This window comes from Rosa chinensis, chromosome 1, assembly GCF_002994745.2.
Source record: "Rosa chinensis cultivar Old Blush chromosome 1, RchiOBHm-V2, whole genome shotgun sequence".
In the NCBI taxonomy this organism is placed as follows: Eukaryota; Viridiplantae; Streptophyta; class Magnoliopsida; order Rosales; family Rosaceae; genus Rosa; species Rosa chinensis.
In genome coordinates this window covers 60,888,509-60,914,636 of record NC_037088.1, presented here as the reverse complement: position 1 = coordinate 60,914,636, position 26,128 = coordinate 60,888,509, and the positions used below count along the sequence as shown (strand labels likewise).

General features: G+C 37.7%; 5 protein-coding genes across 14 annotated transcripts; 2 read left to right on the top strand and 3 right to left on the bottom strand.

Moving 5' to 3' along the window:
* Window positions 1-1,882: 1,882 nt before the first annotated feature.
* Window positions 1,883-6,587, top strand: LOC112185187 (alpha-galactosidase 3). Its single transcript, XM_024323419.2, has 15 exons — window positions 1,883-2,187; window positions 2,500-2,558; window positions 2,799-2,855; window positions 2,939-2,973; window positions 3,262-3,365; window positions 3,473-3,545; window positions 3,876-3,934; window positions 4,021-4,086; window positions 4,173-4,256; window positions 4,608-4,672; window positions 4,777-4,859; window positions 5,194-5,284; window positions 5,444-5,502; window positions 5,910-6,050; window positions 6,168-6,587. The coding sequence occupies exons 1-15, from the start codon at window positions 1,973-1,975 to the stop codon at window positions 6,285-6,287; spliced, it is 1,311 nt and encodes a 436-aa protein (XP_024179187.1). The 5' UTR covers window positions 1,883-1,972; the 3' UTR covers window positions 6,288-6,587.
* A 428-nt stretch (window positions 6,588-7,015) lies between these two features.
* LOC112184704 lies at window positions 7,016-17,395 on the bottom strand. 10 transcript variants are annotated; one of them, XM_040510860.1, is made up of 11 exons: window positions 17,165-17,394; window positions 14,740-15,038; window positions 13,742-14,507; window positions 13,363-13,633; window positions 11,882-12,061; window positions 10,406-10,498; window positions 9,454-9,636; window positions 9,252-9,354; window positions 8,987-9,169; window positions 7,910-8,379; window positions 7,016-7,779 (listed from the first exon to the last, which is right to left on the bottom strand). In XM_040510860.1, the coding sequence occupies exons 4-11, from the start codon at window positions 13,528-13,530 to the stop codon at window positions 7,690-7,692; spliced, it is 1,470 nt and encodes a 489-aa protein (XP_040366794.1). In that variant the 5' UTR covers window positions 13,531-13,633; window positions 13,742-14,507; window positions 14,740-15,038; window positions 17,165-17,394; the 3' UTR covers window positions 7,016-7,689. The 10 variants fall into 10 exon arrangements, with proteins under 10 accessions (XP_040366794.1, XP_040366801.1, XP_040366803.1 ...); XM_040510867.1 differs by having other exon boundaries at window positions 13,742-13,932; XM_040510869.1 differs by having other exon boundaries at window positions 8,987-9,160; window positions 13,742-15,038; window positions 17,165-17,395.
* Window positions 17,396-17,526: 131 nt separating this feature from the next.
* Window positions 17,527-20,385, top strand: LOC112175986 (tRNA (guanine(26)-N(2))-dimethyltransferase). Its single transcript, XM_024313770.2, has 6 exons — window positions 17,527-18,177; window positions 18,274-18,474; window positions 18,554-18,653; window positions 19,441-19,641; window positions 19,728-19,790; window positions 19,932-20,385. Exons 1-6 carry the CDS (start codon window positions 17,552-17,554, stop codon window positions 20,031-20,033), a joined length of 1,293 nt encoding a protein of 430 aa, XP_024169538.1. The 5' UTR covers window positions 17,527-17,551; the 3' UTR covers window positions 20,034-20,385.
* A 222-nt stretch (window positions 20,386-20,607) lies between these two features.
* Window positions 20,608-22,426, bottom strand: LOC112173181 (40S ribosomal protein S26-1). The gene is made up of 5 exons (XM_024310764.2): window positions 22,266-22,426; window positions 22,083-22,175; window positions 21,879-21,963; window positions 21,651-21,784; window positions 20,608-20,859 (listed from the first exon to the last, which is right to left on the bottom strand). The coding sequence occupies exons 1-5, from the start codon at window positions 22,266-22,268 to the stop codon at window positions 20,785-20,787; spliced, it is 390 nt and encodes a 129-aa protein (XP_024166532.1). The 5' UTR covers window positions 22,269-22,426; the 3' UTR covers window positions 20,608-20,784.
* A 524-nt stretch (window positions 22,427-22,950) lies between these two features.
* Window positions 22,951-25,655, bottom strand: LOC112184618 (superoxide dismutase [Mn], mitochondrial). The gene is made up of 6 exons (XM_024322895.2): window positions 25,275-25,655; window positions 24,640-24,686; window positions 24,425-24,550; window positions 24,283-24,339; window positions 23,882-23,959; window positions 22,951-23,301 (listed from the first exon to the last, which is right to left on the bottom strand). Exons 1-6 carry the CDS (start codon window positions 25,561-25,563, stop codon window positions 23,209-23,211), a joined length of 690 nt encoding a protein of 229 aa, XP_024178663.1. The 5' UTR covers window positions 25,564-25,655; the 3' UTR covers window positions 22,951-23,208.
* Between the last annotated feature and the right edge of the window lie 473 nt (window positions 25,656-26,128).

Below are 26,128 nucleotides of genomic sequence, written 5' to 3'. Positions count from 1 at the left end.
TGATGTCATATTTGGAGTCAAAATTGAAATTTTGATGCAGATGATGGAAATTAGAAGTGCAGGGACCATCATGATTTAAAAAAAAAGATCAGGGACTAAACTAATGTTTGCTCCAAAGTTAAAGGAGACAAACTGAATTTACTCCTTAATTATACTATATATGAAAGTAATTTTGAACATGAGATGCAGCTAAAAGATTAAAGAAAATGAAGACGTAATAGTCATTCTATTTTATGTTTATTTATAATTTTGTGTGTGTTTTATTTTTTTTGATGAAATGAGTGATAGTAGAGGACCAATCTTCTTTTTTTTGGGTTATTATCACAAATGGTACTTGAACTATACCTCTATTTTATCGATGATACATGAACTTCAATTTTGATCACAACCAGTACCCGAACTTTTCGATTTCATTTTAAATGGTACCTAAGGCCACCTTCGGTCATTATTCCCGCCAAAAAACCCAAATCTAAAAAAATAAAAATAAAAAACAAGTTCAAGGAAAGTCTATTACCAAAAAATCATCATTATATATGATCGCAACCCTTGAAATCATCAGAAATCATCACTATGATCACCTCTCATGCCATTTTTAGTCAGAATAGTGACCGGGGGTGACTCTAGGCACCATTTAAAATGAAATCGAAAAGTTCGGGTACTGGTTGTGATCAAAATTGAAGTTCAAGTACCATCAATAAAATTGAGGTATAATTCAGGTACCATTTATGATAATAACCCTTTTTTTTTTTTTTTGGACTGGAAACAGGCGAGGGATATAGTTCCCTTCACCCACCTTTATTGATGAGAAAATATAACATTATGCCTTAGAGGGGACAAAGAGCTTAAACTCCGGGCTACATTAGAAGCCTTACATAAATCCTCAAAGAGTGCATCCTAAATAATAACGTGTGCCTCCCCAATTCAGAACTCATCAGAATAAGAATAACAAGCAAGATACACTAACCTATTAGCCGTGCCATTTGCTTTCCGGTAAATGTGTCGCACTTGTAGCCAATTGAAAGCATCCATATAGGACTTACAACCGTCTGCAATGCGACCCACATCAAAGCAATCATGTTTATACACTGTCCGGAGGCTCTTTCTTAATCATAAAAAATCTCCTTTTCTACAGTCGTTGCAATGACTTAATTGTTGAGATTTTTGTTTTGTTTTTTATTTTTCTTTTGGTGAAGGCTGGTGTCGTCGACACGTGGGTTGACAAAATTATTATTTTATATTCTTTTATGAGAAGTTTTCAACTTATCCTAATCATCTTCTAATGAAAATGAAAGATTTAGAACGGAACAAATTAGAGGCTTTCTGTAAGAAATCTACTCCCCGATCTATGTGGAGAAGATGTACACGTACCTATATGATTATCAAGTGCCTTCTCTTTACGTTTTCTAAAAAATCATAATTAATCACTAGTCAACAATTCTTGCACAAGCAAAACTATTCTTCGTATAATTTTTTCCTCTAATTTTGTTTTTTGTTTTTTTTCCGTTATGATCAAGGTAGAGAAAACATGTCATAACATATTCGGAAACGTAGTAAAATTCCGCAAAATTTTTCCGGAAACCATTGAACGTTAAAAAACGATGGGATTGTGTAAGGGTAACAGTAAACGTGATATGATAGCACATAGAACGACAGAGATCACGAGTTTCATACTTCCATGACATGACGAGCAGCAAAGCTAGGCTAGTAGCCAATTAGTGCCAAACATTTATGCTAATTAGGGAAACTAATCCATAATTAATTAGAGATAATTATGGAGGGAAATGCTGACGTGTCATATGCAAAAATATGCGGATAATTGGGAATTGATTTTGATATTCTAAACTGGCGTGTATCTTGTCTTTATAGACAAATCTGCTTTCTTGTCAAAAATTCTCAACACCTTCTTCTCTACTTCATGTCTTCATAAGACTCTAAAGAACAGAGAAAAACAAAAGAAACAGAGCACTGAGTCATGGCGAAGAGCAAGATCATCAGTTTCTCTGTGTTCACTCTGATTCTCTGTCTGTCAGCTCTGGCTATTGCAATTGCAGGCAGAGTAGCTGTGCCTCTGTTGCAATTCCAGGACAAACCCAGTTTCCTGAGACCAACTTTTAGTCGCATTTACGATACTTCAATGTATGGTGCTCTGCAACTCAATAATGGATTGGCTCAAACGCCTCAAATGGGGTGAGTCCCGATTTTGTGGAATTGTGTTGTGGTTCATAAAGTTTTGTTCTTTATTGGTTTTTACAACTACCCATGTTTTGGGATTTGCTTAGTTCATGGTAAAGTGCAATCTTTTGGGGGGTTTTGGACTTTTGGGGAGGGGGTTTGGTTTGGAATTGCAGTTATGTTAATACCCATGTGGTGGTTTTGCATATATGAATGGGATTGTAGTTGATTGTGTGAAGCTGTTGTTTCATGGTTGCTATATTAGGTCGGTTTAGTTCTTGAGGATATTTTCTATTGAATTTTGTGTTTTTACCTATATGTGGGCAGGTGGAATAGCTGGAATTTCTTTGCTTGTGATATTAATGAAACCGTGATCAAGGAAACAGGTATTGAGTTTTCCCCTTACCATTTAGTCATTTACATGAAGTGTTAGCAATTCCTTATTGATCAACGGCTTTGTGATGATGAGTGTGTGACGCATGAAAGTCTTATTATGTTTGGTGAATATTTGTTTCTATAACTGAAAAAAGTTACTAGCATTGTTCTATCGGTTCAAAGAAGGAGAACCTTTCTTCACCTCCACTCAAAATATCCGGAAGCACTGACTTTCATTTGATGATTGACAGCTGATGCCCTCATCTCCACCGGATTAGCTGATTTAGGTTATGTGTATGTCAATATAGGTATTATTCTGCCTTACCTTCTAGTATTCGGTTGATTCAAGAATTTGTATATTTATGATGTAATTTACCGTCATTTACTGCAGATGATTGCTGGTCTTTACCAACACGAAATTCTGAGGTCAGTTTGAATTCTATTTCTTTGGGCAAAATATAGTTCTCACCATATTTATAATTTGTATCCGCATTTGTTGATTTTGTGGTCTTGGGGAACGCCATCTTTATTTTTTTTTGAAGTTGCGGCTTCAAATGTGACTGGTATATCTGATTTCAATACCTCTAAATTCATAAGAGAGAAATATTTGCAAACTTGTCTTTTATAGAAAAGTTTATTTTCATTGGAAAGCACTTGTGAGTGCATATATAAGTAAAATTTGGAATTCCTCATAGTTCTTATTTGATTGACCAGGGTCAACTGGTCCCTGATCCTAAAACATTTCCATCGGGAATTAAAGCTCTTGCCGATTATATACATGGGAAGGGCCTCAAGCTTGGAATATATTCTGATGCCGGGTAGGATGAAACTTTTACGTGTTTCTACTTTTTAGTTGAATATTTGTTCGTTATGCAGACTATAATTTCCTGGCCACTCATCTCAAGTAACCAATTGCATTTTGTAGGGTTTTTACATGTCAAGTTCGACCAGGTTCAATTTATCATGAAAGTGATGACGCCAAGCTGTTTGCTTCTTGGGTTAGTTTCTGATTGATTGAATTTTGATCCAAAGAGTATCTTTGACTTGATTTGGCATCTTTATATACTGTTTTCTGCATTTTAAGTTGTGACCTTGTGGTGGACTCATGTCATATAGAACAGATTGTCCTCGATGTGAGATGTTCTCATTTCTACCGAAAATTTGAGCCTTCTTCTAACTTGATTACCCACAATGTCATTAGACTTCTTTTGTGTTTTGATGTTTGCAAACAAAAAGGAGTTGTTTGAAGTGTTCTTTGGAGTTACTTTGTTATTTTACTCCTTGTCTTGGATATTACTAATAATCAATGCATAATGTTAACATTTTAGGACTTAGATTACTTGAAGTATGACAACTGTTACAATCTGGGCATCCCACCAAAAGAACGGTATCACCTCCTCTTAGTCTCACTTTAGTTTCTAAGGAATCACAGAGTGGCTCTATATTGATTTGATATGGTTTCATAATTTCCAGGTACCCACCCATGCGTGAGGCCCTAAATACAACTGGACGCACAATTTTCTATTCAATTTGTGAATGGTAATGCAGTTTATCGATAATGCTTATGATGTCTGGCTTAATTCTCTGTTAACCCGACAGAAACATTAATCCATAAACTATGACAGGGGTGTTGATGATCCTGCTTTATGGGCTGGGAAAGTTGGGAATAGTTGGCGTACAACAGATGATATCAATGATACATGGGCAAGGTTACAACTCTTTATAACTCTAGTGTTTTGTCACTGTTCTACATGCACTCACATTGAAACAAATAATTTTATGAAAACCCTCACTATAGTCTGAGGTAAATGCTTTCACCTCAGATGAAATCTTTAGGTTTACAAATGCCTAATTAGTTCCAAGTTGATGGGGCTTGCATGTGTGCTTAATTCAGCAATGGGATAGAATGTTTCACACTTCTTGTGTGTTGCTTCTTTCTGTTCTCTTTTGGTTCTGAGATCTTTTATACGTGATCTTTAGTTCTACTCGCGAGAAGAATGTGGTAGTTTTATTTGAATTTAATTTTATACCTAGTAAGTTTGTTTTGTCTTGTTATTCAGCATGACTACAATTGCTGATTTGAATGACAAGTGGGCATCATATGCTGGACCTGGTGGATGGAATGGTATAGACTTGACCTTTTTGAATCAGATTTTGTGAAGGCAAGGGCATTAGTACTCCAACTATGATTTAATTTTTCTCACCTCTCCATCTTATGTTATTGAACAGATCCAGATATGTTGGAAGTTGGCAATGGAGGCATGAGTTACCAGGAATACCGTGCTCATTTTAGCATCTGGGCTTTGATGAAGGTTCATGAAGTTCTTTTCTCTTTTCCTGGTCTGATATTTGGATATACATAAGTTTGTTAAATATCCTATCCTAGTAATTCAGATTGAACCTTCCTTCCAGTTTTCGAGTTGTTTGAGAAAGAATCTTATAAGCTAGTTCATTAAGGTTTATTAATCTTCAATATTAGTTTCCCACCATGCTGTTCAGTCTGGTTGTTTGCCAGTGGGTATAAATGAACCTAATTCAATTCCAGTCAGCACATGAGACATTTACATATATACGTTTGTGTCATTCACCCATATTAGCTTACTATCTTTAATTCACATACTGAAAATTGGGATTTGGATTTTCCAGGCCCCTCTTTTGATTGGTTGTGATGTTAGAAACATGACTGCAGAAACATACGAAATTCTGAGCAATGAGGAGGTTATTGCTATAAACCAAGGTAATATCTAATGTTGCCATGTTGGTGGCCTGTGTCTGTGTGTCTAATGTCTCTGAAGTAAGATTTTGCCGTATCTTGCAATTTTTGCTTGCATATACAATCGCATGTCACATCTATTCAAACTTGTGAAAACTAAACGAGAGATGATTTTTTTTGCAGATTCTCTTGGGGTTCAAGGAAGGAAAGTGAATGTTTCAGGAACAGATGGTGTCTACCAGGTCCGTCCTCCTCAATAGATAAAAAAGTGATGCTACAACCATTAAAATGCCCACTCAACTTTCCTAGGTCATATACTCATATGTGACTATTACAAGCTCCCTACCAATGTGGCCATGTGGGGCTTTGTTGGGAAGTGTCTTTCTTTCGTCTGCCCAACCCCTTCCCCCAATAATGATACAATTTTTTCTGAAAATATGGTCCAGAATATATGCAGTTGCACATGCTCCTGCCTGTGCTGTCTAAATGGTTAACAGTTTCTGTGTTACAGCAAAATTAGCATAGAAAGTCTGGTAGTTATGCAGTGAGTCAGTGACATCTATTATTTGGGCAGAAAATAACTCCTTGCTGGCTTGCTGCATGTAGCTTGACTGGCAAAGTTGTTGATTAATATGATTTGTTCTTCCAGGTTTGGGCGGGTCCTCTATCTGGACATCGTTTGGCTGTTGCTCTTTGGAATCGGGGTTCAACAGCAAAGACTATAACAGCTAAATGGGAAGCACTTGGACTGCAATCCAGCATTAGTGTCTCAGTGAGAGATTTGTGGCAGGTGAGGAAGCTGACCTCTATGTAAATATAACTAGTCGCAGCTTTGGTTAGCTTCAATTTTTACTGTCTAACTAAGTTTATCTATTTTATACTTATTTCATATCCCAACTGCTTGCAGCACAAACTAGTTAAGGAGGATGCCGTATCCTCATTTGGTGCTCTGGTTGAAGCTCATGACTGTCACCTGTACCTCTTCACCCCCAAGACTGAGTCACTAAGTACTTTAGCCTTCGCTTAAAGCATCCTTCTAGGATGCCCATTTCGTAGTGTATCGGAACCGTCTTCTGGAAGAGTTTGTGGCTGTAATCAGTGCTTTTACCCGAACTTGGAAGCTCTGTCATCTCTGGTGCTTTGCTCGGTTAACTATTTTGAATCTTTGTCAGGTCTGACTGTTGTGGTCCAGTGTGTATATTCTGTGTACTTGTATAGAACAATGATACGCTGTTCAAATAATAAAATGGATCACGAACAGCACATTTGCGCTGCATTATCTGTACTGTTGGAATCAATAATCAGTAAGAAGTAATTTTTAAGGGTAGGAGCATATTCTTAATTTCTTCTCCTAAATGGCTAGGATTTTTTTTTTTTTTTTTTTTTTTAAGGAACCTTAGGATTCTTATTGTGGAGCAAAAATTGAATTAAGTTGATATTGAGTGTTGACACGGTATTTGAACCTTGCATTGCATCTTCTAGTTCTCTGTGTCATATGTGGATACTATAAATCTGTGTCATATATAGATACTACAGTCGTTTTGAGTAGTGACAGTATTGTGCTTGGGAAGTGTCGGTTTCACTTTTGCTCATCATCCGAGTTCTATCCTCATATAGTCATACTGCAGGGTACATATAATATTGTTTCCGTCACTCATTTGGGTTCAGTTATAGCAATAGCACATTGGCCTTGCAATTTCTTCACCTGTTGCATTTGATAATAAGTATGATCAATGGGAGCCATAGGTTCTTCTCTCATGAACATAGATTTTCTTTAAACTGAAAATATATACCAAAACGAAAAAGATCTGTAAGCACATGAAACAAATTTTGCATAATCATCCAGAAAAGGTAGGAGATACAAAACTTCACTGTCGCAATCAGAGACAGAGGTCTTTCCTTTTGTAATATTGCCTTCTTTAGTGGAGAATAGGTAATAATCCTGAATGCCCCTCCTCCATGCATACACAAGTCTCTGCACAGTCCGAAGGGTGCCAATGAAAACTCTACTTGGAACTTCCAGAACGTAAGTGAAGTCTCCGAGATTTGTTTTGCTACCCGAAGGCGGAAAATCTTTATTGTCCAACTGGAACGGCTCTTTATTGATCTCATCAATGCTTGAACGTACTTGTTGACTTGGCATTCCCATTACAGGGACCTTCGGTGTAAGGTCCCTAGCATATGAACTACAAGAATCTGCTTTTGCTTCAAGTGAATGCATTCCCAAAGGCAATGATGCAGGCCCCAAAACCCCAAGCTTACGATCCTCATTGGTCTGAGGGGGCACCTGGGATTGAAGAGATGGCCAGGGCTTACCAGATTTAGAGACTTGTGGAGGTGGGGGCGGTTGAATGCCGTGGAACTTCCTCAAGTGAAAGATCAATGCTGCTTACATGTACACCAGTACTTGTTTCTGACTGGTTAACCTTTTAGGGTGGTTTCATCATCACCCGAAGATTTTTAGACTCGTTCCTTCCCCTCGCCCTTGAATACATCTGTCTGTAATGAGGACTCTGCAATTACATGAGCATTTTAGTTTTAGAATGAAAAACCAGCTAGTCTCTCAGTTACCAAGCATATGACAAAAATCTGTCAATTTTGACAGTCCATACACCAAAAATAGAAAAGAAAAGGGTGAATTTGATATACCGGATCAGGTATGTACATGCCAGTTCCTGGCAATGTCCTTATATGAGCAGTCTGTTGGGAAGCACAATGATGATAGAAAGGTAATGCATATGCATTCATTGACATTTGATCAAAGACATTCACTGACCAAGTCCTGGCATTCCATGTGGTGTTATTCTGGACTTGAGAAGGTGGCGGACTTGGGTGTGAAGAAAGATGTAAGCTTTCATCATGAAGCCACTGTGCATACAATATTCCCCCATAATGATAATCAAAGTCCCCAGTGAGGTTAGATTGTACATATCTTCCACTACCAAATGCTGGTACAAGAGCTTGCAAATCTGGTCTTTGTCCCCTCCCATTCCTATTTAAAGTGACGGGAAAAAAATCTTTTTGAAGTTTGTGGCCAATGTTTTCACCTGGTAGCGCTAGAATTCTCCGGAGCTCATTTTCTCCAAATGCAAAAGCAGATTTAATGCGAGCGAAGTTTCCTGGAGAGAATTAGTTGGTGCACCATCATTAGCCAATTAACATACAAAACTAGTAAGAAAATGATTTACATAGATGAGTGGAATGTATGCAATTTGAATTAGAGACTTTTAATAAACTGTAATCCAAAATGGATGAAAGATTGTTTAAAAGATACCATAATCTTCCTAATCAACTCTCTATATAAGAATCCTCCAAGAGTGAGTTATTATTATTTAAAGACAATAAATCTAAACTGTCAGTCACTATAATTTATTGTGCAACTTAATTCAGCATAAGGGTCATGGTTTGGTGCAATGATTGGAGCAAATACTGACAAGCACAAGGGCTAGGTCAACTCTTAAAGAAGAACTTCATGCAGAAATGCTAATAGTATGCTCTATTCAAATCTCTCCTCCTTGAGCCTGCTTTGGTGATACAAACAAATAATTCCTGGCTTCCTTATTCTCCATAAATATTCTGCTCCAATTTATCACCGTAACTTTGAAATAATTTCCTATTTCAATCTTAGGAATTGGTCGTGGTATGAATATTGCAAATTCAGTGCACCTCCACTTCCCCTTAGGGAAGGACCAAACAGTTATACAGCAAGAAAAAGTGGACAAGTACCTGAAGTAACACTACGGCCTAGATTGTTGTTGTCTTTTAGAGGATCCACTACGTTGAAGCACTTGATTGGGAATTCCTGCAGTCTAGCTTCGCTGATTCTTCTTGGATCTGAAAATGCAACTCTACATTTCTTCAAAAATTCCTTGGTGAACAGTAAATTCTCCCCCTCATTTTCTGGTGTCTCTATATCAAGCACTATAGTTAGAAGATCCCCACTAAAGAAGTTACAGATCAATTACAATTGATGTTATCAAACATAACTTACCTCTGATTTTAAGAACGGATGATAAGGAAACTGGACCATTTATACTGATGCAATAATTTGTCCAATCAAATTTGCTATAGTATTCCAAAAATCTATGAAGAACCTGTTAACAGAATGTAAAGTCACATTCAAGCTTCACAAATGCAAATGCCAATGCTAAACTGAAAATTATACATGCCGAGAAAAAGGAAAAAGGAAACACCTGTAGAGGTCCACGGAGTGATGAATGAAAGAGATTGATGATATACAAGACCAGTGTTTCTAGTGCATATGTTGAAATCAAGCCATGGGGTGCACCAACGGTTCGGCTCTCATAATAGCACCAAGCTTTGATCAAGATTATACTCTTTTTAAAAAGGTGGTCTCTTCCAACGACCTGGTCCGCCTGAATAGAAGGCAACACCAGGCATGTCATTTAAAATAGAAATATTAAGGCATATGAATTTTGAAATGATCAAGTGAGAGAACGTACTGAAATAAAGAGACATAAAGTCTACTGCCAAGTGTTTTCACAAGAAAATAAGTCTATTGCTATGTGTAGATATTAAGTTTTGTTGGGTTTCAACTACTGAAGTAAAACTAAATATGAATTGGAAGATTGCAGGTTGTAGAGATTCAAACTGGGGATCTCCGACTCTGATACTATGTCAGTGTCTATAAATAGATAATATTTTATCTTTTTCGGTTTACCACCTAACCACCGTACCCAAATATTTTAGATGCTTGATATGGAACAACATTAATGATAATAATACAGTATAACTAACTTATACGATAACCAAATAAACTGCAATGGAAAAAAGAGAAAAGAAAAGGAAAGCAAAAGGAGCCCGGCTGCATTTCTTTTAGAACATCAAAACAGACCATTTATGTCAACAAAGAGATAAAAGAACAGACAAAGTCAAACAATGGGGTCCAAACCTACCAATAGATCATGAATAAAGTTGAAATCGAGGAGGTAGCAAATACAAAAAAGTCACAGGTAATGAAATGTAAATGTGAACAGTGACGTTGCAGTCAATAGTACAAAAGTATCAAGCTCTTATAAGGAAAAATTCAAGCCACTTGAAAGAAAGCATCTTCGACATTATTTAATTCTATTTAGTGCAGATAAATCTGAGTTTGATTTTATATGCATAGGGTTATGACTGAACCTGCTCCAGAAAGCACAGTGTACACAGCCCAGCCACCTGATTAAATGAAATATCAACTGCTATATTATTCACAGTGCATTTTATGATCTTAACCTGCCACACAAAAACCAAAAACAAGATGACAAAGATACAGGTGAGCTCCCTTTTCTTTTCGTCCAGAAAATTAAGAAATTATAATACCTTCCTTTATGCAACATGATTGGCAAAAAAAATCTGTAGGCAGTGAAAATGTTTCCTTTCCTCTAGTAAAAGAGCATTGGAAATAATTTCTGTACACATGATGATTTAGATACACAACTGTGAGAACACCAGAAGAAAACCCAGTAGGACCACAGTGTGGCCTAGCCTAAATCCAGACTATTCCACAATAGAACCCCAATTAGCCCATGAGCATCCTTGCATACCAAAAAGGGAAGCGCAAAATTCTTTATCCCTATTGCAAAAGAAAGCATGATACTGAGCCTCATTAAGAGCAGAAGTGGGAAAGGGGTATATAAGAAAAATAAGGACGGGCTAAAGCAATGGACCACTGGTCTCTAGGTTGAACTATACTAAAGCACGGCCAATTTCTGGTTTTTCTTATGCTCATTCCTCATCTTTCCTTTCTTTTCTTTTCCCTCTCGAACACATTAAATTATTAACTTTATCTTGAGTTTTCTTAGAAAGGGAGAATTTATGTAGCAATTAACATCCACACTCCATGCATTTCCAAACCCTGTTGCTATTTCCATATCAACCCGAGACATTTATGTTTCAGGATCTCAGGGTCATCAATAAGTAATTCACTTTTTTTATCAAAAGTTCAAAAAACATGAATAAAAACTTTGGCGATCTGAGATTTGCATCAGGTCATGCTCTGAAATAACAGGCAATCTCAGACACATAAGACCCTACTTCAGCATGGACATGGACCAAGATTACTCATTGGGTGTACATGAAGCTGTTAAGTGAACATTGTAAAGTATGTAAAGCATTTAAGAGCCATCGAAGAAGGGAGTAGAACAAAACCAGTTTTGGTGAGGCACTGTTTTGTATATTCTGGACATAATTTAAATAGGCTGTCTTTTAAAGTGCCAGGTGCCGAAGGTACTGGTTGGGATGATGGAGTAGATATTTCTTACTTTGTCAAATGCCTTTTGAAAATCACTAGTTGTCAAGATGAAGAAAAATCACACATAATACAGATCATCGCACCAGTCTCTGACTAGTGAGAAGGATCTAAAGTATTAGGGTTGTCTAATATGATACAAAGGGGTTCAGATTTGCCTCATTAACACTATAAGACGTGGGAGGAAGAAAAAGAATAGACAAATTTTAGCATTTGGACTTTTCCATTCAAAGAGTAAAGATGAAAATAGCCCTCAATGCAACAACTAAAATGTAGACAATTAAGAACAAATCAAATAGAGAATATACTTCACCAAGATTTTAAACAAATGCCGGGCAATTGTAAGACCAAAGATAAGAAATCTAAACCTTTGCATAAACATATCTAACATCTTCAACCAAGAACCCAGGTTCCTTTGGTTCACCTTGAAGGTGACTGCAGATAGCCCTAGCTAAGTCTTCCTCCTGCTTCCGATGACAGAGTACTGTCAAATCAATATCTCCATCAGGGAGATACGTTTTTAAAGGAACTGAACCAAAGGACAACACCTGTAAGGCATGCACATGCTGATGTTAATAACCTCTTCTTCTTTTTTTATTTGGGAAAGAAAATATCCTCAATTTATCAAGGAACATTAAATAAAAGCATGTAACTATTGAAATAAACTAATCATTAACTTCCCTCAGCAGAGTGAACATTATAGATACGCTATTAAATTTCGGGCCTAACGTCCACAAGATGAAACAAGTGGATTTCAAGCAAGTGACAATCAGATTCCTATGTATGGTCACATAGACAAAGTTTTAATCGAGAAAGAAAAGCACGTGGATTTCAGGTCCACATCCACAGGATAAAACACGTGGAATCAATGCAAGTGACACAATCAGATCCTATACAATGGCCACTTACGTAAAATTTTAATAAGAACATACACATGCACTTTACGTAAAATTTCAAGAGGTTCCTGATATGAATAGCCACTTAGGTCAATACATATGATAACTCTTCAAATGGCCAATACTATAAGCATGTCCAACACCAAAAGTAACATATGGTATGATAGAACATTCCTTAAGTGGAAGCTTTCTATATAGGTTCCCAAAACATGAGTAAGATATAGCAGAATGATACAGGAATATAACTTGAAATTTAAATGAAATTCAAAAACCTAAGAATTCATCAGAGATTTTAAAGATTTTTCTGATACAAAAATAAAGCAAATGTTCAATTGATCGGCAATGAGAAGACGATATAAAAAGCTCTAGGAAGCTAGTTAGTGTGGGATTGAAGGACAGCAGTAAATTCAAAGAGTATTACCCCAGAAGCTTATAATTACAGATTTGTTTGGCTTCTTTGGATGTAACAGTACACCAAACTTGAATGCGTGTAGTCACACAAGCTCTTTCCATGGAAATGGGAAATCAAATTAATTACCTAGCTATGTTTTGCTACAGATCCCAACTGATAATGGTAATAGCAGGAATGCTTCGAAGAGCTAAGGATGGAGCACATATATTATAAAAAAAATAAGCTGTCCGTAATAAATCGGGGACCTTTTAGTTACATCATTCTTCCAGTTTTAAAGTATTGACTAGGCAACCTAAAGATTTAACCAAGAAATCCCTATTTATCAAGGCCAGTACTGAAGCAATTCATTAACTACAATTTTATTCATCATCCAAAGACTCCAAAGTAGCATGGACTGCATGTGATACAAAGTATCCACTACTGTGAACCAAAATAGCCTGCCCCCTAATTCATCCCCCACCCTCAAACAAAAAAAAATAAAACAGTAAGAAAAATATACGCCCACAAAAGAAGGGAAACTAGGAGCTGGGGGAAGTCGCACCTCAGTTCCGAAATGACCTTTGATTATCCTTTGAACATAATCGATCAGCTCCCTCCTCCTCCACTCAGAGGCTACATTTGGTTGAACAGCCCATAAGATCTCTTGGACCCTATGCTCAGCTGTCAACCATTTATCTATTGATATTTCAGAAGAAGAGCAAACTTCCATCAGCACAAAAGATGAAACTTAGAGCTGTTGAATATACCAAAGGAATCCACAGGCAGTTCCAAGAGAGGATTTTAATAAGTGACTGATGCACAGTTCTAGAACCCTGGGGAATTAAGAAGTTTAAAATAAAATGAAAAAAATTAATAGTTTGGACCTGGGAAGAGGAATGATATGGGTCAAAAAAATTCTGAGAAAAAAGTGAGAAGGATACCAAAACTTTGTGATCCAAGTGAATTTTGAGTCGATGAATAGCAATTGAAATATCTGATAGATCAGTACAGCTTAATCCAGGATATGAATATTCAGCAGAAATGTGAAACTAACCAGCAAATTGGATATTTAAGAATTCTTCTGGAGTAGGTTCATACATCCTTAACTCTGTTTTATATAGCACTGGACATGCTGATAAAAATCATGCTCAGAAGAGATGTATTGGGGCTATTGTGACATGTGTGACATGAAGATAGGTAAGGGAACTTATATGAAGAAAAAACAGAGAAGAAGAGATTTAAGTTCTCAAGGAAAATATATGAAGAAAAGGCTCTGCAAATAAGGAAAAAAAGTAAAAGAAAAGGACAGAAGTAATATATTATATATATAATACAGAAAAAAAAAACCGTCATCCTTTCTCCCCTCAGGGGGAAGCTCCCAACTTGGACTTAAAAGCAAAGAGCAGAAAAGAAGCAAAATAGTGAAACGCAAAGAAATGCAATAGGACAAATGAGAACACATCTTTCTGCTAAGGGGACTCAAACTAACAATGGAAAGGTCTCGATTAAGAGTCTCAGTGAAATAAAGTTCAGTCTCACTCTACTCAAATTTGCAGGTTTGCAATGGATTCTTCACCATAAATGAGTTAACAAAATAAGATAAATGCAATAGGGTTAAAAATGTAAATTCTGCACCCAAACATGGTACTAGAGACACCATTAGTCCATCCTTGGGTATTTCTCATGGTTGCCTCTCCAACTTTTACCCTAACAATAAATTAATGACCCTCATTAATAATGAATCCTATCCATTCTCCCCCAAATTGAATATTAATTGCAGTGGTGAAAAAAATAAAAATCAAACTGCACTGGGGTGGCAAAGAGATTTAAAATTTGTTGTTAAACCAATACTACAGTCACTTATCTTCCTTTTAAAGCATCAGTTACAACCTACAGGCGTACACAATAAATGCAATGAAGTCTCCAGGAAACTACATACCATTTTAGAGAGGGAAATTGACTCTGCTACATTGACCACACCAACTCGCCCTCAGTTGGGCACATCACCATGTCTACATTTATTTTGAACTCATGACCAGCAAAAATTATTCAATGCGCCAGCGGACTGGGTCTCAGCATACGTGAGTCCGATAGTTTCATGTTAGTATTGAAGCACAAACACGTGAGTGTTTGTGGCTGGAGAAAACTGTGAATTTTGTGACACGGCAAAAATGTGAATTTGCGACTGCAGGAATCCAACAACAAATTCCATCCCAGTTGAAAGGTGATTCTCATAACCTACTAATCAATATTCACTATAAAGAACAAGAATAACAATATTTGGACTTTAATAGAACTCAAAACCCATTAATCTAAGCTATAAAACATTAAACAGAAATTACTTATGAATTCAAAAGGGCTTAAAAACCATCACCCTGTCTTTTGATCATATGAGAAAATTATAAAGAAAGAAATAAAAAATCCACAACATTGTACATTTTGTCGTAAATACATTTGTCCAGGGTGAATTCTAAATAGTAAATACAATATCTCTTTTAGAAAATAAATCTTTAAACAAATAAACATCAAAGTAGAGACAATGCATGATATAAATCTAATTGAGAATTCCACTTACTACATGAATCTCCATTTTGGGAAGACATTATAATTTTATGTCCTGGCCTACGGTAAATGTTCAAACCAAATTTCTGCTCTAGAGCACTCCCATTTTTTCCTATATAAGAGGTCAGATAAAATAGCTCCAGCATACGTTAAGACATAGTATCTTGAAGTAAGCCATTTCCAAAAATAACTTAGGACAAAGCTAGTGGAGATTGAACTTATTACATGAGTCTCAGGTACCATACCAAGAGGCTAATATACAATACAATTTTCTTTTGATAGAAACAACTCTCTCATGCTATAGACCATTCCTACTCTCGTACTTTAAAATTTGTAGACTTAAAAAGGGTTAAGTAAATTTTTCATGGACCTTGCACCAATAGTATAAGGCACGAAGTCAGGGTAGTATTCATCATTTATCCAATGACTACCAAATTGTCAATCGAAGAGCATAGCTGATGTGTTCTCCCATTGGCTTTCCTTTTGCAAGTAACTATTATTAAGGGGGAAATGGAAATGATCCAATGAGGTTGAAGTCAAGATTGAGAAATCAAATTCTAGTTCCTACTTTTCCGGTCAGATAAGTGTTGGGAAAAAATGTCGTTAGCGATATTGAAGTATTTATTTGGTTTGGGTATTTGATGAACTAGACACTTGCATTCCAGCTGAATTTTGGACTGAGAAGTTAATAGGGGTTCCACTAGTGTTTAATTTAACGAGTTGACTAAGGGATTTGATTTTAATAACTGTCCTCACACACACACACATATTTAGTTCTCTGGGGTACTTGAATAATGAAAAATTGAATTCTTAATCACACACTCTTAAGCTTCTCCCTTCCCCTCTATTCCTAATGGTTGTGCATCAATAAATTCCAATCTTAAAATCCCTTTAATTCTGTTGAGGCCATGTAGAGTCACATTCTATTGTATATGAGTCCATTGTTACAACTTACAACACAACTTAGAACCATTGGCCATATGCCATCACCTGTATGGATGTAAACCAATAACCTTGAAAATCCTTCCATACAATCGAACCGTAAGATACCTCATCATTTTAATTGACTCAAAAGAATAGGCAAAAGATTAGTATTTATTTCCAAAATTGAAGGATTAACTGAAAACACTATTTAGTTCGAATAGCTTGATTACATAGAAGGCTGAAGACAACCCTGGGTTTGTAATAAAACATTTAAACTACAAGTCAAGTGAAAATACAAGTAAATGATCCATAGAAGGCTTCCAACATTGAAATTTATTGATTCAAAGAAACTACGACTCCTACTTTCAGCTAATCTTGTTATCATCTTCTTGACTTTCTTGCTATATTTGGTTGCTTAGGTACTTCAAGTACCAACCGTCCAAGAACAACTCTTCTATAATGTCTGCACGGCATCAATATTTCCAATATGTTTCTGTTTATCTCTCTAACAGTTAACATCATCGTGCCGCAGATACATCCAAAAATTAAAACTTAAATCAAAGATGTCTGGCATACAATATGATGCTATAACCAAAATCGGGGAAGCCAATCGAAAACGTGAAGGAAACAAAACTACCAGAACCCTTCTATCATGCCAGTCCTAAAAAAAAAAAAACTCAACTTCATCAATAACAGCCTATTGTAAACACATCAGAACTAGTGCAAAATCAATCAACAGTCCCATTTTCCAAAAGAGCTAAATTCCAATTAACATTCTTCAACCCAGATAAACATATCAAAATAAGAAACAATGACAATCATTTACTACAATAACCAATATAGAAATCCAGGGAGCTTTAGAATATATATATATATACCTTTGATGATGCCCCATGGCTTTCTTTCTTCTCCTGCGCTTCATCTTCTTCTTCCTTGGTCTAAAGCTAAAGCTTCCTTCTTTTCCTAAACCCTAAACCCGAACCCAGCATGAACAGGCTGGCCAACATCTTAAACCCTAAACCTTCGGCGCCGACGAGTTGTCCGCCGTCTGATTGGGACGGACCTCGCTTTAACGGTAACCGGTTCAGGTTGAGCAACACAAAAATAGAAACCTTAAGAGGCGGATGGGATGGTGGGTCCCACTTTGATGACGTGGCAGGATCTCTGGGAAAATGCATCACACGTGTGCAGGAGAGTATAACCACACGTGTGCGAGAGCCCATTTTACCAAGACCCGCGAAAACCCAACCCAACAAATTCCCGCCATGTTGTTGGCTCTGGCTCCTAAAACCCTATCCCCTTTCTCATTTCTCCCCAACCCAAAACCAAACCCCAAAAACCAAATCCCCAAATTCGCAACCCTAAACCAGAATCCAGTCCCCAATTCGGAGCCGATTGATCGAAAATGCGAGTATCGAACCGAGAGAGGTCTCAAATTCGACACGGGAGAGACATTTTTCCGGCACGAGAGCGCCACCGGCCGGGATTTGGGTGTTCTGGCCGCGACGCTGTACAAGAAATCTAGAGGGAAATTGCGTGTACTCGATGCCCTCTGCGGCTGCGGCATTCGGTCTCTGCGGTACCTGGTGGAGGCGGAGGCCGATTTTGTGTTGGCGAATGATGGAAATGTTGAGAGCAGGGATGTGATCACGGAGAACTTGAGGAGCTCCGGCGAGGAGGAGGAGGAGAGGTGGAAGGTGACGCTTATGGATGCGAATCGGATCATGACCGAGTGTTATCTGAACAGGGATTTCTATGACCTCATTGACATTGATTCGTTTGGCAGCGACTCGTCGTTTCTCAGGTCGGCGATTAATGCTTTGAGGATGGATGGCTTGCTTTACGTTACCTCCACCGATGGTTTCTCTTCCGGGGGCCGCCGGCCGCAACAGTGAGTGTTTCTGAGCTCTGTTTAGTTGTTCAAGTTTGACGCTTTGTATGCATTGACCATTTAGTAGGACTGATGATTTGGTATTTGTGTGTGTAGAACTTTAGCGGCATATGGAGCTTATGTTCGGCCTATGCCATATTCGAATGAGCTTGGTTTGAGAATGCTTATAGGAGGGGTGGTGCGGGTAGCTTCTGTGATGGGGTATCGTGTTACTCCGCTGTTTTCATACTATTCGTATCACGGACCCGTTTTCAGAGTCATGCTGCGTGTCATTCGTGGAAAGCTCCCTGATAGCAGGTGATTAATTGTATGATTTTTGTATTTGGGATAGCTGTGTGACTTATTGGTGCTTATTACTTGCTTTACATGGAAACAGACACTACGGTTTTATCAGCTACTGCCGCGACTGTGGAAATTCTCATGAATTTTCATGGGATGAACTTGGTCGGATCAGTTGCCCCTGCAGTGATTCAAAGGTATAAGTTAACAGTTTTTTTCTTTCTTACACATTCGTGGTATGATCTTGTTTTGTTCCCTAGTTTTTGTTCTTTCTTTCCTGAAAAGCTTTCATATTCAGCATGCATTGCTTTTGTAGAACTCGAAGAGCCTTGCTCTGACTATGACATTTAGGCTTTAATACATTTGAAGTCTTAATCTCATATGATTTATAGCCCTTAAAACATATTTTGTTGAGGTTTCACCTTTCTTTCCTTCCATCATTTTTCTTTCCTTTGCTCCTCCAACTTGGGGTTTAGAAAAATTAAGAACAATAATTACAGAGATCCTTGCATTGAGGTTCTTTGGATTTTGATTAAGTTGTCTACAGTGCAAAGTAGTTTCTTTTGCTTAATGATCCGGGAGAATGGATAGCTATTTGATACCTACTTGGCTATGCCATTGGGAGACAAATCCACGACCTCTCCCCTAATAGAGTGGAAGAGATCATCATCATCATTTTGATTGTATTTCAGTCTATGAGGTCAATTACATGAATTCTCATCTTACCTGTGTTTTTAAATTATGTCAAATCTCTTATGAAATGGAAGCTTATTAAAGGGAGTTCAAACAAAGCCTCCTGATATGAGTGCAGGGCTGCTGTAGGCCAGTATTTGTGCTCCCTTATTAAAGATTTTCATTTTTCTTAAGAGTTTTCATAATAGTTTTTCTCATTGGCATGTTGATAAATATTCAAAAGTACATTTTTACTCGTAGGCACTGAGAGTATAAGAATTATATGTACTAAGCACTGTTAGTTCTTTCCAGGTGTCTATGTCACTAGTTGTTTCTGGTCCTCTCTGGACAGGGCCTCTTCATGATGCTGCTTACATTACAGATATGTTAACTTTAGCAAAGGAATGGGGATGGGCGGGCAGTGACACAGGAACTGATCTTGACAAACTTTTAAATACAATGGTGGCTGAGAGCGACCCCAGATTACCATTTGGCTTCATCAACTTGGACGAGGTACACTTGTTGTCATTGTTTTTTCTATTTCAGGGAGTTGTTTTTCTTGTGATAGATGATGACTTTATCTCTTTTATCTGTTCCAGGTAGCAAGCCGTGCAAAAGTAAATTCACCAGCACTCAAAGCTGTGGTGTCTGCCCTTCAAAAGGTAATCCCACAGTACTCTACCATTTCTTTGGGGATAGCTAAAAAGTCCATGTTGGAGTTTGGGGTTGTTCAGGAGTATTATGGGAAACAGTTTGTCTCGGTCCAAAGCTTTAATACTCCGGTCGGTTATATTCTTTTGCAGGAGGGATATGCTGTGAGTAGGTCACATATCGAGTCCAATGCACTCAAGACCAACTGTCCAATGTCAGAATGCATTAGAATTGCACAAGAACTACAGCAGTGATACAAAGCTGAATGATTTCACTCCCAGAACACAGGCCAGTTTAAGTTGCATCTAACTTATGGTTGTCTGGTCTAAGCATGGAGGAGTTGATGCTCAATGACAGTTTTATGACAACCAATTTTTGGAACTCTCTGAAACCCTTGTAAAGTGGAAGCGAACATTGATGATACAAATGAGAAATAGAGGGTCTGACCATTCCATTCTCTAAAGTGCATAGAAAAATTTGTAGTCACAAGCCGTGAGCATTATACTTCTGATTAGAAGATCCAATAATTTTTGTAAGCATTATACTTTCTGATTAGAAGATCCAATAGCCACAATATGAAGGTCCAATATGAATCAGTTGACGGTCCAATATGAATCAGTTGAGCAGAATAATTTTGCAGCCTCCAGCTGTTCAAATTAAACTTTTGATTACTGAAACTAACGAGCTTCATTACCAAGTACCAACATAACCATTCAAGGATGAAACATAAAGTTTCTATGCTCGCGCCAATTCATCTTAGGGAACCATTTAATTAGTGTTTGGATGCTCACTTGGGATTAAGCTAAGGAAACAAACCATGAAACAAAATCATAATTAAACTATTTAAGTTGCATTATCAGCAAAAATAAAACATCCATGAACAATAGTTTAATCCTCAAAAAGTTGAACAAAAACCATAACAAGACTTCCTACACAAAACTCAGGTCCAGCAAGTTGTGTAGCTAAACAGAAACATCAATAACATAAGAGGATTCATATGCTCATTCAAGTACGAGCAGGAGCACCAGCTCCAGCAGGTCGGGGTCCCTGACCAGGTGCTCCGGGCCTTGGGGCATCATCCTGGAAAAGTCCAAAAGTTCAACATATTAGATAAATTAAAAAGATGAACCAGCAAACATAAGCTATAGACATGTTTGCAAAACAAACACTTTAAAAGGAACAACTGTCTACCATCACATACTGGAATGAAGAAGTAAACTCAATATTTCTCATTTTAATTCTAATATATCAAAGATAAAAGTTATAAGAATTGAGCAATGAAAAAGTTTAGGAAATTGTATTCTGGTCTCTATATGATACTAAAGGAAGAGGATATTACTGAGTACCAAACCATCTAACGACTAGCATAGAAAGCATGAAATGGATGGGTGACATCAAGTCGATATAAGTTGATGCCATGTTTCAAATAAAGCCAGAAGAACCAATTAAAGTAAAGCCCAACGGAAGCAAGCTAACACTATGAGACACAGTTCTTGATACTGTAAAGAGTGAACTTGAAGAGATTAATCTCTCGGTCTAAATGATTTCATTCTCAGTATTATCAACATATATCCATGGCCACATACTGCCATTGACACGTGCAAAGAATCAGAAGAATAAAAAAAACATCAGTAGGTTTCTAACAAAGGTTAAAGGGAAGCACATTTCTATAGGCATATACTTATACTTATCCTGAGGGATCAACGATCGGCTTATGATAAGTAACTGTTTTTGGTTTCAATTGAAAACAAAGAAACAGAACAATTCAATCAACAAGCATCCAATACAGCATTAGCATCTACAAACCCGAAACTAAAAAATCAATCAACAAGTGAACATAGGTTTTCTATAAACTGTAAAAAGAAGCTTACCCTGCGTCTGATGAATCTCTGTGGAGGGTCACGGTTCCTCCTGTTGGTGCGAGACCTAACCCTCACAACGTGAGAGTGAATAGCACAGGACACACAGTACTGCATCTTAGCATACAGCTTCGGCAGAGTGTATTCTACACAAGACAAGAACACAAACCCCTCTCATTCACATATCCAAATCCAAATCACAATTTCAAATACAAATCAACACGAAAATGAAAAGCTTACGCTCATAGACACAAGCCTCCTGCACATCTCTCACCGCAGCTTGCTCCACGATGTTCCTCACCAAGACCCTCTTGATAGCCTTGTCCTAATTCCAATTCAAACACTCGAATCAAAAACCAATCCGCCACAACTTCACATGCTTATACAAATTTAGATACAATAGATGATTAGCTATGAATCCCTAACCCTAACGCTAACGGTTACCTTAGGGCAGCACTTGCCGCAGTTGGAGCAGCGGATGAACTTGGTGTGGCCGCGGCCGTGCTTGTTGCGGCCGCCATTCCTGCGCTTGAAAGTCTGCGCAAACAGAGACGATTAGACAAGAGTGAAGAAGAGACGGGGGAGAGAGAGAGAGAGAGAGAGAGAGTGATGGAGGCGGAGATGTACCATGGTGTTCCGAGAGAGAGAGGAGCGAGATCTGCAGCTCTGGGGGTCTCGGCGGCCTAGGGTTTTTTTGGTGCTGCAGACGCTTAGAAAGTGAGTGGTTTTGGCAAGGCTTGGCTTTTATATATGGGGGAGGGATGAAGCCCTAGCTAACAAAATGGGCCTTCGATTGTTGTAAATTTGTAATTCCTACCCCAACTTTTTCACTTTTTTTTTTTTGGCTACAAGTTTTTCACTAATTCACTTCGTTTGTGACAAAAAGATGTAATATAAAAAAATAAAAAAACAATTAAATCAAGAGCCCAAAATATATAGCATTCCACGCATCTAATAACGAGACGAAGTAACTTATAGCTATGTTGTGATTTGGGTGTAGGGAGAAAACATCATTTGTCGTCTCTTTTAAGTAGTTATTTTGAGATTAAATTTAATGAAAACATCTCGTAAATGTCTTAAATGATTTGAGAAGTTTTATTGTGGCATGAATAAAAATTTGGCAATAGCTTGGAATTTGACAATTTTTTTGTCCAAATGTGCTATAAATAACACAATTTTTCATAAAAGAACTCAAATCTTTAATGTTATGACTTATGAGATTTTCTTCAAGGCTAACGAAAATGCACAGAACTCATTTTCCCTAATCGCATAATTAAAAAAAAAAAAAACTTATTAAAAAGCACACCGCAAGTTGACTAGCAAGTGAAATATCAAACAGATTTTATTCCAGCGAGTAAAACAGACAAGCCTCTAAATGCCATAACTAACTTCTTCAAATCAGTTTTGGAGTATCGGAAAGACATTGATTACAGGGGCATCGAATAGAAAAAACAACAGTGCATGGCTCTTATACTATCTCAGTTTCATACATCAGTGAGAAAGCTTCATTTGTCACATGGATTGTTTATTTCAGCTGCTCAACTAGTTGCAATGCCCACCCTCGTTTAGCTCAGGCGCTTTCTTTCTCGTACACTTGACTGGCATACTTCCAATTGATGACCTTCCATATGTTCTTAAGATAATCTGGTCTCACATTCTTGTACTGCAGCATGAAAACCAGATACATGTATTAATTCATATCACATCATACACGACGAGGAAATCTGGAAAGCAAAATAGTGACGCAAAGCTAAGAAGACCAAAAACAACTGTAAGTAACCTTAAAAGTTTTTATTGGGGACTTAGTTGAAAAGTGATAATGGTGTAAGTTTGTAAATGAATAAATTATGGGCTTGTCTGCAGTCTGCACAGTACCTCCTCAGATGCTAATTCAAGTTTTTACAGATAAAGTCCGAACTGCATGCTTCATATCAAGGAAAATCCCTTTCACACACATATAATGATATAATGAACTCAGAACTTGTACTCCAGGAAAAAAGATATATATCTTGATTTTCGAGGCTCTGTGGTTCACTAGTTAAAAGAATACTCTTCAAAACTAGTGTTATAATGTAACAAATAACGAGTTGATGTCCAGAGTAAGAATAGCTAAGAGTTTCAAGTTTTCAACAGTTGATGACAATCATAAATAAATAAAGCTCTGTCCTTTCACGGATTGAAAATGCTAACAAACCTAACTACAAATATCTAGGTCATTCAAGTTGACATGAGTTATATATTACCTGTAAGTAGTACGCGTGCTCCCAAACATCAATGCCAAGCAAGGGCACTAAACTTGCTCCTTTGGTAACCAATGGGTCCTGTAACAAAGTAATCAGAATTATAACTACATTACGAACAAGAAGCAGTATTTCTATATCTAATCTGCATATTCAGATAACTATCACAAGTCTTGAGAAGATAGCATACACAGAATTTAAGGAAAGCAAGTAAGCAAAAGATCTTCAACACTAGTTCTATGGTTCTAGCATCATAAAGTCGATGGGAACAATAGTGAAGCCCATGTGAATAACTACAAAAGCAGGACGGATTTGAATGTGGCCACTTGTAAGCAGACATAGAAGGGAATACTCTTGATTACTACTAGAAATAAATAGTTATATGGTATATCTTTTGAGGTTACCTGATTTGCAGTGGTTTCAACCACAACCTTCTTCAATTCTTTGTCTAGAGCCAGCCACTACCATAAAAGGCATGTCACCAAATCAGCAGACATCAAGCAATATGAATAAGCATCCACTTAAATCACAAGATGCAAAACTTACCACCCATCCAGAACCCTGCAAGCCAGCACCTTCTGCATTCATCTTTGTGATTAATGCGTCAAAAGAACCAAAACTTTGGTCAATAGCCCAGCCCAGGGAACTATGAGGGGGCTCGCCACCTCCTTCCTGCCACAAAAAAAGAATATTGCATTAGATAGATGAATACTTAAAACAGGCTTGTGGCATAGCCGCACAGAGCAAACTTATAAACTTACTTTAACAGGACTCAGATTATTCCAGAAAATCGAGTGGTTGACATGACCTGCAAGAAAATAATCCATTCCACTTGAGCAAAGAACAGGCAAAATCGTGTAACATAAGACTTTCTTCTTGTTAAGATTACATTTTCTATAGGAGTTGCAAAGTGAAAGCAACAAGAAAAATCTACCACATAAACAAGACATTATATCAAATGAAACAGCTTCTAGCAGCAATGATCGATGCCATCTTAATACAACTCTAGTTATGATATGCTTATTAAGCATTCACGGCATAACGAGTCATTTCTTTTTCTACCAGTTCATTTCGATTCTCGACACCTTTCCTTTCCAAGAACAAATAGCTTCCTCTAACATGTTAATAACTTAGAATAGCAAACTAACAGTACAACATTACAGAATCTAAAGAAATTTGGTTACTCATAATAAAAATATAAACACTTTTAAGCATTTCAACTACCAATTACATCACATCCCTAAGCAAATTCGATCATTTCGAGTAGCACATTGAACATTGACCAATCGAAAGCTTTCTTTTTACAGATAAACAAAGTTAACACATATTCCTAATGCAAAAATCGCAGTCAGACAATCACAAAACCAGTACAAAAAGCGAGAAAGAGATCACCGACCTCCGCCGTTGAATTTAATGGCGCTCTGCAACTTAACGACGGCAGAAGCGTCGCCCTTGGCGATTGCGGCGTCGAGCTGCTCCAAAGCCTTGTTGTAGTTGGTGATGTAAGCCTGGTGGTGCTTCTGGTGGTGGAGTTGCATGATCTCGGCGCTGATCGCCGGCTCGAGAGCGCCGTAGTCGTACGGAAGGTCGGGGAGAGAGAACGTCTGCAGTCCACGCGCGCCGAGGATTCTCTGGAAACCTGATCCGGCTAGGGATTTCCTGGCCGCGAGAGCTCGTAGAGCCATGAGGAGGTCGTCGGCGATGAAGGGAGGGAGAAGAAGAAGAAGAAGATTAGAGAAAGTGAGGTCCGTGAGGAAGTGACGAATGAGAGAGTGAACTGTGTGGAGTCGGTTATTTATAGGTGACTTTTTTCTCCCGAATCCAACAGCAGCAGCAGCATTTCAGGCTCACAGATTCGTTTTGGCGTTTTGGGCCGGGGGAGGTGTACCCTACTTTTACAGCCCACTGTTTTTATGTTATTGTTTGGAAAATTTGTACATCTAGGCCGTGTTTGTTAGGGGGGATTGTGTTACCCCGGCTTAATTTCTTTTAGAGTCCTCCACTCTTCAAGCCAGGTTATGCTATAGAGTGCCTTGATCCATGTTTGGTGCCAGCGGGATTAAATATAGAACCAACCTGCAAAACCACCAACCTGCAAAACCTTCAACACCCAGACACAAACCCCATTGCATTGTATTCTATACACTCTCTCTTCTCTCTCTGTCAATGCAAACAACAAAAATAATTGCCAGAAGAAAACACCCAAAGCAGTTGAGCACACACCTTCCAACCCCCAACATATATTCTCTC